The following is a 12,427-nucleotide window of genomic DNA, read 5'->3' as shown; positions in this document are numbered from 1 at the left end:
AGAAGATGTATGACTGTATGCAGCAGTGGCTTGAAGGTAAAGATACCAATCTTTTCTGGTAAGAGTCCAACCGGTGTTCGCGGTCCATAGAAGCTATTACTGTAGATGTACACATTGTGTCACCAATAGAGTTGTTGTTCAACAAGGTTCTTATCCCAGTACTTGAGCTTAATAAGGACTGAACGAATCCCTAAATCACGTGAGAAGTCTCCCGGAGGGACTTCTGTTACTTTTTCATGTCGACAAAATCATAGCTATTATCTATACGTATGATTGTCAAGTGTGAGGACGAGAATCCGACCCCGGTCATCTTAAGGGTTGTTGTTGGTGAAATCTAGTCTTGTTACACGGCTGTCAAGTAAACCCGCAAACGGTGGTGTTGAATTCACAAACTTGCATGCATTGAACCTGGTGGTTGACCAACCTATGTATACAAGTGGAATTGTAATGACGGCGGAGTTCCGGTGAATTCTATGGATGACCTTGCTTCTTCCAGTAATATTTCCAGTCTCAGAATAAGTTTGTCCAATTAGAGACTCGGCATTCCGGGCGTGGATATACCGGCGTTATCCCGCAAATATTACGATCACCAAGAGTCGATGGGATCAACCTCTGTCGCTTTGGGTGAGACTTTGAGCAAGTGGTGTCGAAGCCTGTTACTAATGGTGGTACGTTCGACTTAATACAAAGGAGAGGAATGCTGCAGCCTTCAGATCTCGCAATGCCAGTTCTTTATATCCATTCAGTTTTAAGCCGTCCCCGACATGATTTCGGTCTACCAAATATTCATTGCTGCCATTCCATTGGTCTGTGCATATCACATCATCGCCAGTGTTGTAGCATGGTACCGACTCCGCGAGTTCCCCGGACCGTTACTGGCAGCAATATCATACTTCCCGATGCTTAGACGCTCACGCTCTGGACGAGCCCACATCGAATATCATGATATAACCAAGAGATATGGTTCCATAGTCAGGATTGGACCCAACGATCTTTTGACTTCTAATCCAGAGCTTATCCGCCGAATGTCAGCAGCACGCTCTACGTATGCTCGCAGCACCTGGTACCGTGCTATGCGCCTCGATCCCTACCATGACACAATGGGCAGTGTCCGAGATGTCGATATCCACGATGCTTTGAAAACCAAGACAGCTGCTGGCTATGCTGGGAAAGAGAACCCAGCCTTGGAGTCTGGTATCGACTCGCAAGTAAAGGCCCTCGTCAATTTGTTGAAGAAAAAATACCTGTCTAGCAGCGAAAAATTGCGGCCAGCTGATTTTGGCAAGATTGGCCAGTACTTTACGCTTGACACCCTCACATCTGTGGCGTTTGGTGAACCATTTGGATTTCTCACTAAAGATGGAGACGTCCACCAGTATATCAAGACGACCGAGGACTTGGTCAACTTGATCCCAACCTTTGCCGAGATCCCATGGCTGCAGAGAATCTTTCTATCTGATTGGATGCTGCGCTTGATTGGGCCAAAGGAGACAGATGATAAAGGTGTTGGGAAGTTAATGGGGTATGCAACGCTATATTCTTATAAACTTCTTCTTGGCACTAATCACCTGCGTAGGGTGGCGAAGGTTATGGTGACCGAGCGATTTGGACCCGATGCAAAAGATCACAAGGACATGCTTGTTAGTTGAGCCCACCGACAGCACCCACCAAAGACATACTTATATGAATCTCTAGGGGTCATTTGTTCGCCATGGCCTGAATCAGCGTGAAGCACAAACCGAGGCCCTCCTTCAGATCATTGCTGGTTCAGATACTACAGCCACCGCCATCCGATCAACAATGCTCCACATCGTAACATCACCTAGAGTGTATTCGACATTGAAAAAGGAGATTGAAGATGGAATCGCAGATCAAAAGATCTCTAGTCCTATCGCTAACCAGGAGGCTCTAAGACTTCCATATCTCCAAGTAAGCTTTATGCGTTTGACACATTGTTCAATGCTTACAAGAGAAAGGCTGTCATATGGGAAGGTCTTCGAGTCCACCCTCCGTTCACTGGCTTACTGATGAAAGAGGCTGGTCCGAAAGGAGACACATTCGAAGGGAGATATATTCCTCCTGGGACCCGAGTTGCTCACAATACATGGGCTACAACCCACGACAAAACCGTGTTCGGCATCGATGCCGATGTTTTTCGCCCAGAAAGATGGATTGAAGCGGACTCCTCTGCTAGAAGCAAAATGCAGAAGCAGACTGAGTTGGTGTTTGGGTACGGAAGATGGGGTTGCGCAGGGAAGACGATTGCCTTTATGGAGTTGAACAAGGTCTATGTCGAGGTACGTGCTGCTTAGCAACTGGCTGCCTTGAAATTGCCATGTCATACAAGCAACTGATCTCTGTCCTCTAGCTTCTTCGAAAGTTTGACCTCGAGATCTTAGATCCTGAAAACCCCTGGCGAAGTAGAAACTACGGATTGTTTCTTCAAGATGAAATGTGGATTCGTGTGCTCGAACGCGAACCACCGAAATAGGATCCAATACATTCTCATTCATTGTTGGTTCAAACTGACATCGATACAGCCTAGAAAACCAGCATTCATCTCGGCACTACTGATGATAATCACTATATCTTGTTAAATTATGGCATTATATGACACCACAATGTGAAGAAAGGGAAAAGGAGCCGGAAGCAATCACTACAAAGCAGATAGAATGTCAGTGGTAGACATGTTATGCAATGTTCGTACTCACGAGCCATAGGGACGCCGAACTTATGGAGGCTTGCCATCTCAAGTTAGTTCTGATAGCAGCATAGTGATCAGTCTATTAATGTTGGTCACCTAACCAGGAATGGGCTCGCCAATCCTAAGTCCTGTGCATGGCGGTCTAGCAATTCAATTTCCAAGCTTGATGGACTAGACTGTCGGTAGGATGTAATCTTACTGCCTGATAAGACTGAATCTGCCTGCCCGTCAGACCTATCTCATGTAAGCCGGGATAAAACTGGAAGGATGATGCTAGAGCTGCGGACTAAACAGGCCCTAGCCAATCGCTTTCACCTCATAAGATAAACTAGGGTTTGAAGGGGAGTACCTAGATAGTCAAGAATCCTTTCTTGGCACAGCAAGATCGCCTAGGAATTGTGGAAACGATTTAGGCGCAAATACGCCGCACATTAAACAAACCACACTTCCATGACTTGCATTTACAACGCTTTACTTAGCCAGCATGATGACTTCAAACATTGTCTCTTAAGACCAAGAGTAATTGCCACTGAAAGGGAGCATTGGACACTATGGCCGCCCAGCCAGCAACCACCTCAGATGGGCCCGACTCCCAGCCCCTGATCGTGATGGCCGCAATGCCTGAAGTCGGCCACACCTTGCCCCTGCTCCAAATCGCCTCACACCTCGTCTCGCGCTCTTTGCAAGTCTTCTTCGTCGGCGGGCCTCAATTCGAGGCGCAGATCCGCGCAACTGGCGCGACTTACTACGAGTGTCCAAACTTCGTGACACGCGAGCTGGGGCTGAAGCTGCGCGCCGTCGGGGATCCCAAGGCGCGGCACACCTTTGCGGTGAAGCACGTCTTTGTCGACTCGATGCCCGTGCGCATGGCTGCGCTGACGCGCTGTCTTGAGAACGTGCGGGCACGGTATCCTAATCGCAGCGTGGTGATTTTCAATGAGATCATGTTCCTTGGGACGTTGCCGTATCAGCTCGGCGCGCCACCGCCGAGAGGATATGATCGGTTTCCGAGGGTGATTAACTTCCATACGTCAATCATTGTCACGGGCAGCTTGGAGGTCCCGCCATTTTTGTCAAATCTGGAATATGACCCCAGCCCTGAGGGGCACGAGCGGAATCGACTGATATACGAGGAGCAAGAGCCGGGCCATCGGGAGATCGAGGCGCACGCGAACAAGGTCGTCAAGTCTCTTGGAGCCACGAGAGATATAGGCGGTGAATTCTTCATGGTCTGTATCACGACCGGCGAAGTCACGCTTCTGCCGTACAGCCCGAGTCTGGAGTATCCGCGCACGAACATGTCCGAAAAGTTTGAATTCAGCGGCGGCATGCCTCTCAAGGCAATCGATCCGACTTTCAAATATCCAGCCTGGTGGAGCGAGATTTTGGCGAACGCCGAGCTACCTCGTGAATCAAGTGAAAGAAAGCGAATTATCTTCGTAACGCAGGGAACGGTTAACAACAAGCCAGACCAACTCATCCAGCCGGCTATTCGCGGTCTAGCGGACAATCAGGAAGCCATCATCGTGGCTACACTCGGGAAGCGAGACGCATCTCTTCCAGAAGACTTTGACGTACCTTCAAATGCTCGGGTGATAGACTACCTGCCATATGATGCGATCCTACCGCACACGGACGTCTTCGTATTCAACGGAGGGTTTGGTGGATATATGCACGGCATCATGAACGGCATACCGATGGTCATGGCTGGGATCTCGGAGGACAAGGCAGAAGTGGCGATGAGAGCGGAGTGGGCAGGCGTGGCAGTCAATTTGAGAACGGCCACACCGACAGAAAATGCTGTGCGAGAAGGCGTTGAGAAACTGCTAACTGACCATAAATACAAGGCGCGGGTCGCAGAGATAAGAAGGGAGAACATAACTCTGGATTTCATGAAGCATATAGATGCCTGGATTAAGAAATTGGCGTAATGATGACACGCTCTAATTGAAATAATGCACGATTCCTGAGCACCAAAGAGTTATTTGTCAAGCAAATCAATTTCTGTCATGATAGAGCAATGCAGACTGGCTTTTGGCAATATCATTGCGGATAGCATTACAATTTCCCTGCGCATTCGAACTTGCGAACGCCGAATGATACCATATACCCTCAGACTAAAGCAGCAGAAGCTTCTTAGTAGGCTACCATAGTGCTCAAACCGTCCAACTCGCGATCCCAATTCCTATGCTGAGCAATGGAGAAGAAGAACTGCTCCAAGAAGCCTGTTGCGCCTTTGGCAATGCTGATGGCCTCGCCAAAGCTTGAAGGGGAGACGCTTTGCAGTGTGACAACACCATAACTCTCAACGGCATTGGATCCACTGGAGATTTGTACAGCAGGTAGAGCAAAAGCCGTGTTCAATAGCTGTACAGCCTCGCCTGTACCACCGATGGCCTTGAGATGACCGAATGCTTCTCGAATCCAGTGTAGCGCACGACCATTCTTGGACAATGTGTCAATCGACTGCTTCCCGCCAGGAACAAATATCGCATCAACCATTGTGGACCGGAAGCCCTCAAGGTGATGATCAGGAATGACGCCCTTGCCCTTTTGCGACGACTGGCCTGCAGCAAAGATCTCATTACGTTTGGGTCCAATAACAATAGGAGTAGCTTGGGCAGCCGCGAGCGCGGTCTTTACTGCACCGAAGGAGACAGGGTCATATCCATCGGCAATGATAATGGCAACACGGCGAGAGATGATACTGGGCTTTTCGGGTGGGAAGTCAAATTGTGATAGGGCCTTGGCCTTTTGGCCGGCATTTTGTCGACTAGCCTTCTGTGGAGCCTCACCGCCAACCATATCTGCGACAGTCTGTGCTAGACCCAGGTCAATATCCGTCAAGCGCTGTGTCATTCGCTCGTAGACAACAGGGTCCTCGCAGTGGTCGAGCTCGAAGCTCAATGCATCGGCGACATGCTTTTGCTCGATAGGTGACAAGCTGTTGAAGAAAAGCTGTGCCTGTGCGAAATGCTCCTTGAACTTCTTGCTCTTGGTGCGTTGCTTGATGCCAGCAATCTTCTGCGCGTAGTCAAGATATGCACCCTCTTCACGAGTAGCGGGCGGGTTCACGGAGTAGCGGTTGGGCCAGTAGTTGACTGTTCCCTTGTGAATTGTGTGTCGCATAGCGCCGTCGCGGTTGAAGTTCATGACAGGGCACACAGGTCTGTTGATGGGCAGCTCCTGCCAGTTCGTTCCAAGTCGTGACAGCTGGGTGTCGTGATAGGAGAAGTTTCGGCCCTGCAGCAGAGGGTCATCGGAGAACCCAATGCCAGGAACGACATGGCTAGTGCAGAACGCGACCTGCTCAGTCTGTGTGAAGTACTCGTCGACGTTCCTGTTGAGCTCTAGCTCACCGATGTACCGAGTAGGTACAAGGTCCTCGGGCCACACCTTGGTAGCGTCGAGAATGTCGAAGTCGAAATCATGCTCCCGGGCCTCAGGGATAACTTGGATGCCAAATTTCCATTTCGGGAATGCACCATTGTCAATTGCCTCGCCAAGATCCTTTCGGTGGAAGTCTGGGTCCTGCCCAGCAAGCTTCAGAGCCTCGTCCCAGACGAGCGAATGAACTCCTAGCACAGGAGTCCAGACAAACTTGACAAAGGAGCGTTCTCCCTTTGCATTGACTAGGGTAAAGGTGTTGACGCCGAACCCCTGAATCATGCGGTATGAGCGAGGAATGCCACGGTCCGACATGGCCCACATGTACATATGTGTAGCCTCGGAATGATTGAATACGAAGTCCCAGAAGTTGTTGTGTGCAGTCTGTGCCTGGGGGACCTCGTTGTTCGGCTCTGGCTTTCCGGCATGGATGAGATCTGGAAACTTCATAGCATCCTGGATGAAGAAGATTGGAATGTTGTTGCCCACAATATCCCAATTGCCTTCTTGCGTGTAGAACTTGACAGCAAACCCGCGGACATCTCTTACAGTATCAGCGCTACCACGGCTGCCGAGGACGGTCGAGAAGCGGACGAAGATGGGAGTTTCGCGGGACGTATCGGTGAGAACGGGGGCAAAGGTGACGTCCTCGGCGCTCTCAAATAGCGTGAAGCGACCGAAGGCACCTGCTCCTCGGGCATGGACGACACGCTCGGGGATTCGCTCATGGTCAAAGCGGTGAATCTTGACAAGTAGGCGTTAGCATATTGGCGACCAAACAAGTTGTATGTCATGTGGATCAATGTACCTTCTCCCGACCGAACGGGTCCTCCAGCAGCGACGGACCGGTGTGGTCCTCGTTGGTGATGCTCAGCCAGTGATCAGTATTCTCCTGCTTGACGCCATAGTCGGATGTGATGCGTGTGTCCTTGGTCGGCTCCTTGGTGCTGGCCTGAAGGTCGGCGAGCTTGTCGCCTTGGGAACCCATGATGATCTGCTGTGCTTTCTTCACAGTATCGGGAATGATAGAGGCCATCAACGTCAACGTCGCGACTCGATATGGGATGGGCGGAGGATCGAAGTGGGTTATGTAGGGCAGGACGATATGCGGCTGCAACGGGAGGTGGGCAGGTGGAATAGCAGCTCATATAGTTGGTCGAGGGAGACGGCGATAGCTCGGAGCTCTGTTCTCTAGTCTAGTGTGTGAAGGAAAGGATATTCGTTCATGGGTCGGTCAGGGGTGCTGCTACTGCTACTGTCACTGACGTCAACGATTGTTTGACATCACGCCGCGGATGAGGGGCATTGAGGGGCATCGCAGCCCATTGAAGGGAGGCGCCACCCGCCATTGGACCTCCGGGAAGCTTTTGGGAGCTGGACTCCAGGAACGGCATCCCCTCACGAATCAGGCAAAGCTTTTAGTGGATTACGCAGGTAAGCGCAAATCACCCGGCAATTGGCAAAGGGGGGAAGAGAGGCGTCTCCCAGCTAGACTACCGGTAGCACAAAAGAAAAGTCAGCATCAAGCGGCGTCTTGGAGAAATCGATGATGAGGTCGAATGTGGATGGAGGCGACGGAATCTTGATGTAATCTCTCCCGTCAACGTCAACCACGCGGAGAGGAGGCTCCGGCCCCGCTATACGCCCTGCCTTAGCTCTACTTAGCACTGCTGTCCACGGCATCTCCCCGCTAATCCACCCCACTAAAAGTTTGGAGTGCCACCACCAGCACCACTGGTGCACGAGCCATCATGACATTCACACCAAGCCTGATTGGCCCTCTCCTTCCAACCTCGACCGGCATGGCACACACCCTGGCTCCGGTATGTGGGAGGCAGAAGCCGAGAACTATAGAAACTATCTATCAAGAGTGTTCTCGAACTGTGTAAGGTGAATGAGAATGATATGTTCCGCTCTAATTCGGAATAACCTTGAACTGAAAGCAAGGTGATGATGAGAAAGCCAGCTTTGTAAATCCTTCACTCCACGTTCGTCGCTATTCCCATGGCAGATTTTGTAATACGCGCCGGTTGGCATGGAAATACCAACAGTCGCGTGATGTATTCAATTCTGTTCTCTTCGACGGCAACCTAAGGCTTTGAGGATGATTCGGACTAGATTGGCATGGTATTCGCGATTCTCATCTTTCAGAAGTTAGTACAATCGGACTTCATTTGCAATCCAGAATTCATGCTAGAGACTCACCATCACTGCGAGAGGCGGCCTCTCTCCTCAGATCTCCAGCGCCAAGTCGTATATAATTCATGTGCTGAATCTTTAGAGGTATAAGCGCTTTCAATTTGGTCTCAAGGTCTTGTTCTCTGATCTCGGTACAGAGAGAGACTTTGATGGCGAATTGGCGAGCACATTCAAGCTGCTCAAGCGTTGGCTGGATGATATGAGGCCAAACACAGCCATTGCTACTTGGGTAGAGTTTGATGATAGGAAGCGCCTTGTAGCCAGGTTTTGTGTAGATATCTGCGTCCCGGCTCTGGAGAAAGATGACTTCCACTGCACGTGGAAAGTGCCTAAAAACTTCCCCAAGAAATCCCAACGTCATAATATATCGAAACGAGCCCCGCTCATCTAGGAGCTCAAGCTCAACAGCTACTCGCCGGACGCTCCTTAGCCCTTTTGCTTCTCGAAGAGCGTTGCCCATGTTCTTATCAAAGGCTTTATCAATAAAGCAAGATATCAGAGCTGCAATTCCACCAAAAGCCTCCACCTGTGGCATCTTTGAATATGAATGTGCAAGTGTCGATAGCACTTGATCTAGAGAGTATGCAGACTCTTGTAAAGCTTAGCTGACCTGGATTACCCCAGAGGCGACACCTGCGGCCGCCTTTCCTTCCCTGGTATTTAACTTGTAGGAATCTGTCCTCATACCCGGATATGATCAACTTCCAGATCATGATTTGGATCTCATTTGGGAGGGCTTGGAAGGAAGTGGTCGGAGAGACTGGGACGGTAGGTACGTCCCCTGCGACTGGTTCCATCACATCTGTAATCCTGGTCGGAGAGGACAGGTTGCTTGGACTCGGTTGCTCCAGTCTGAGGCTTTCGTGCCTTCGGGTTTCTAGAACTTTGATAATGTCGAGGCGAGGGAAGGGAAATTGAGGACAAGAAAGAAGGTTCTCAAAATGGACACGAGATGGCGATCAAAGAGGGCTGGTATTAGACCTTTATGATTATCCTGATAGGTCGAAGCTTCCCATGCTCGAGTGTAGCTGCCTCTCTACGGAGATGGCGTCTTCCATGTGAGGGAAAAGCAGTGGAGAAGGTGGTAATTCCTAGAGATGTCAGATCCGTGTGCGGAAGAAGGAGAGGAGTGGAGGTGAAAGAACGCACTCAACGATTGCCTTTGGAGAAGAAGGTTTCTTGGCAAGGGGGGGGGGGAGTATGTTGATCGAGAGTGTCAAAAGCGTTTGACGACGGCAATGGAAATTAAGCAATGAATCAGGAGGGAGATGTATCTTCTCTGATTGCTAGATTTACGATTTGCAGTATCGAAGCCGGCTGGGCGACCTTGGTAGGTTGAGTTTATTACGCAGGGATGATGATGAGTCGAAGCCTTATTAACTTGGCGGCTAACTACTAGTTCCGCCGTGAGGCATTGAATTGCTGAGTGTATATCTACGATAGGATTTAATTGGAACTTTCGGGACAGCGCTCGGGACCTCTTGTTCTCGGGACATGCAAATGGACACCTTCTTAGACCATCCGGGAAACCATGGATATTGATACATCTTGCCAGATAGATCGAGCTACGGGGAGTAGCGCTTTTTTCTGATTGAATCTCAAGCAACATGCCACAGTACAAGATGATTATGGCCTCCAGACTTGCTCAGGAAACTGGACTTTCAATCAATACCTAATTCATACTGGATTTGATGATCGTGGCCCCATGTTCTGCAACACCGTACACAGCCGCTTGAACATTCGCCCGCGGTATCAATGGGATTATGCTAGAATCGCAGACGCGAAGGTTCTCCGTGCCATAGACGAGGAGCTGGGGGTCGACAACGCCGCCCATCTCTCGAGGCATCATAGAACAGGTGCCCACGTAATGCTGAGCACCCACTGCGGCATTTCGCACATACTCTCTGCCATTTTCGAGATCCGCAAAAAACCCTGTTGAAGCGGCTGGAGGATTGCGGTTTCCACCTGGTTTGAGTTGGCTCACAAGCGGCTCAGATGCGAACAGTGTTTCCACCTGGCGCAGATTACGAGCGAACACCTCCACGTCAAGCGGATGCGACAGATATTTAGGATTGATAATCACACCATCTGGTGAGGAGGCTGACTTGGACGTGATGTGTGTCGAGCCTCGAGACAGCGAATGTGTACTCAAAAGGGCAACGGAGAAATAGTTGCCATTACCGCCAGGCGGAGGTGCTCTCGAGCCGTCGGGGGCCAGTCCTGCCCATCCAGGAGCCGTAATATAGCAACCCGATGCTTCATCTGTAGAATATAAAACGGAGCGGATGAAGTCTTTGTGTGCCTTGTCGAAAGGCGTAGTCAACGATCCATCGCGAATGTTCGCATCCAGGGTCTGGCCGATCAACTCATCGAGGTCCCTCTTGCCTTCTTCTGTTTGAATCCCCGGGAACGGAAGTTGCGCAGTCACCGACGTATTACTCGTGGCGAGTGGACCAGATTGCTTCTCGTAGGCGGCGGCTGCCGCGGCGAGAGCGGCAGGCTCCTGACGTATCAGGGGATCTATCGTGTTGAGACCCTCTTTGACTTCAAAGCTCACCGTGACCATGACATGATTCTGCAGATTCTCGCCAACATTTGGGTTGGCAACAACGACGTCAATACCCAAGTTTTTCAGAAGCTTTGCCGATCCAATACCAGACTTCTCAAGCAACATCGGCGAATTGATACCGCCTGCGGCTAGAATGACCTCCTTCCCAGCGGTGACGGTTATCACCTCGCTGTCCTTGACAAATTGAACGCTCTCGGCTATAGCTTTACCGGAATCTGACTGTTTGAAATTGATCCTTTCCACTGCCGCTTGCGTTATAACAGTTAGATTAGCACGATCATTTATAGGCGTTAGATACGCGTTCAAGGCGTAGCTTCGCAACTTGGTCGCTGGGTGGATGTTTTCAGGGTTGATGATCAAGCCGTTTGCTTTCCCAGTGAAAAGATCACCCGTAACGGAGATGCCGAGGCCATTGAGGGTATTTTTCCAAATTTCAAACCATTGGTTATCAGACTGGTCAGGATAGGAAATCTGGAGTGCACCATCTGACACTTGCTTCGTCTTGTCTGTCAATGAAAAGGACTTCATCATCGATTTGGAAAAGCTCGGCCACTCCCAGCCTGGGTTTCCCAGCTTGGCCCAACCTGTAATATTTGATTCCGGCGGCGGCGTGAAGATGAGTCCATTGATAGCACTGCTGCCACCAAGAACCCGGCCCTGTGATGCATGCATAATACGGCCGGCGAGAGCATCCTAGGTTGAAATTATCAGCAGGTAGTAATGCTCATTGAAAGATGAGTGAAATAATGAGGCCGATTGCCTTGTTCAGGTTGTGGGATCTTACCTGGGGTGTTGTGGTAAAAGCCCAGTCTGAAGACGTCTTGGCCAAAGCAGACCACATTCCAGGAACGTTGACTCGCGGGTCATCTTTCTGATCTGCGCCGGCCTCAATAACTAGCACTTTGAGTGCCGGATCTTCTGTTAGACGGTTGGCAAGCACCAGCCCTGCTGTGCCGCCGCCAATGATAATGAAATCATATTCATAGGAACCCATTGCGGACCAATCATCCAGTGAGTGAGAACGACGACTTTGGAGTAGACAATTGGTTTGATTTGTAGAGTGATGGCCTGATGAGAAGCCTCTGTACAGGGTTGTTGAAATTGTCGGCCTCTTTGGAGATGGCCACGTTAGAAAACCTATTGAAATGTGAGAAAAGCTCGATGATTGTCAAAACTTTAAGGATTGATCACAGCGATTGCCACTTTATACTTCGACGAAATGTATGCCTTATAAGGGCAATAATTTGCTTACTCCCGGCACAGCCGGTGAATCATGGCGACAGGTCCTGCAGGAAGAGACCAGGAAGCATAGCAGGGTTCCACCTCATTGCAGCATGATTTGCCGCACAACGGTTCCACCATGATAGGATCAAGGTACAGTAAACGAGTAATCGCGGGAAGGATCACTGTAGTGGAGAGCTAATATTATAAGAGGCATTGCTTACAGCAGCTTGGGATTTTGGCCATTATTATACCTTAGTACACATAAGGTGCCGGGAAGTACCGAATCGCATGCCGAACAGTCGATGCCGGATGTCACGAAACGTCAATGAACATTTGTAAATAAC

At 50.1% G+C, this 12,427-nt stretch overlaps 4 protein-coding genes across 4 annotated transcripts; 2 read left to right on the top strand and 2 right to left on the bottom strand.

Moving 5' to 3' along the window:
* Positions 1-1,025: 1,025 nt before the first annotated feature.
* Positions 1,026-1,649, top strand: UCRPA7_6234 (putative cytochrome p450 protein; the record flags this gene model as incomplete). The annotated part of the gene is made up of 2 exons (XM_007918773.1): positions 1,026-1,522; positions 1,577-1,649. 2 exons carry the CDS (start codon positions 1,026-1,028, stop codon positions 1,647-1,649), a joined length of 570 nt encoding a protein of 189 aa, XP_007916964.1.
* A 1,663-nt stretch (positions 1,650-3,312) lies between these two features.
* Positions 3,313-4,635, top strand: UCRPA7_6233 (putative udp-glucuronosyl udp-glucosyltransferase protein; the record flags this gene model as incomplete). The annotated part of the gene is made up of 1 exon (XM_007918772.1): positions 3,313-4,635. One exon carries the CDS (start codon positions 3,313-3,315, stop codon positions 4,633-4,635), a length of 1,323 nt encoding a protein of 440 aa, XP_007916963.1.
* Positions 4,636-4,840: 205 nt separating this feature from the next.
* On the bottom strand, positions 4,841-7,127 carry UCRPA7_6232 (putative catalase 1 protein; the record flags this gene model as incomplete). Its single annotated transcript, XM_007918771.1, has 2 exons — positions 4,841-6,835; positions 6,900-7,127. 2 exons carry the CDS (start codon positions 7,125-7,127, stop codon positions 4,841-4,843), a joined length of 2,223 nt encoding a protein of 740 aa, XP_007916962.1.
* A 2,835-nt stretch (positions 7,128-9,962) lies between these two features.
* UCRPA7_6231 (putative choline dehydrogenase protein) lies at positions 9,963-11,853 on the bottom strand (the record flags this gene model as incomplete). The annotated part of the gene is made up of 2 exons (XM_007918770.1): positions 9,963-11,552; positions 11,644-11,853. 2 exons carry the CDS (start codon positions 11,851-11,853, stop codon positions 9,963-9,965), a joined length of 1,800 nt encoding a protein of 599 aa, XP_007916961.1.
* Positions 11,854-12,427: the final 574 nt, after the last annotated feature.

Source organism: Phaeoacremonium minimum, assembly GCF_000392275.1.
Source record: "Phaeoacremonium minimum UCRPA7 unplaced genomic scaffold PA7_03_scaffold_455, whole genome shotgun sequence".
NCBI classification, from domain to species: domain Eukaryota; kingdom Fungi; phylum Ascomycota; class Sordariomycetes; order Togniniales; family Togniniaceae; genus Phaeoacremonium; species Phaeoacremonium minimum.
The sequence above is the reverse complement of the archived record's forward strand: the minus strand, read 5'-3'. Positions and strand labels throughout refer to the sequence as shown.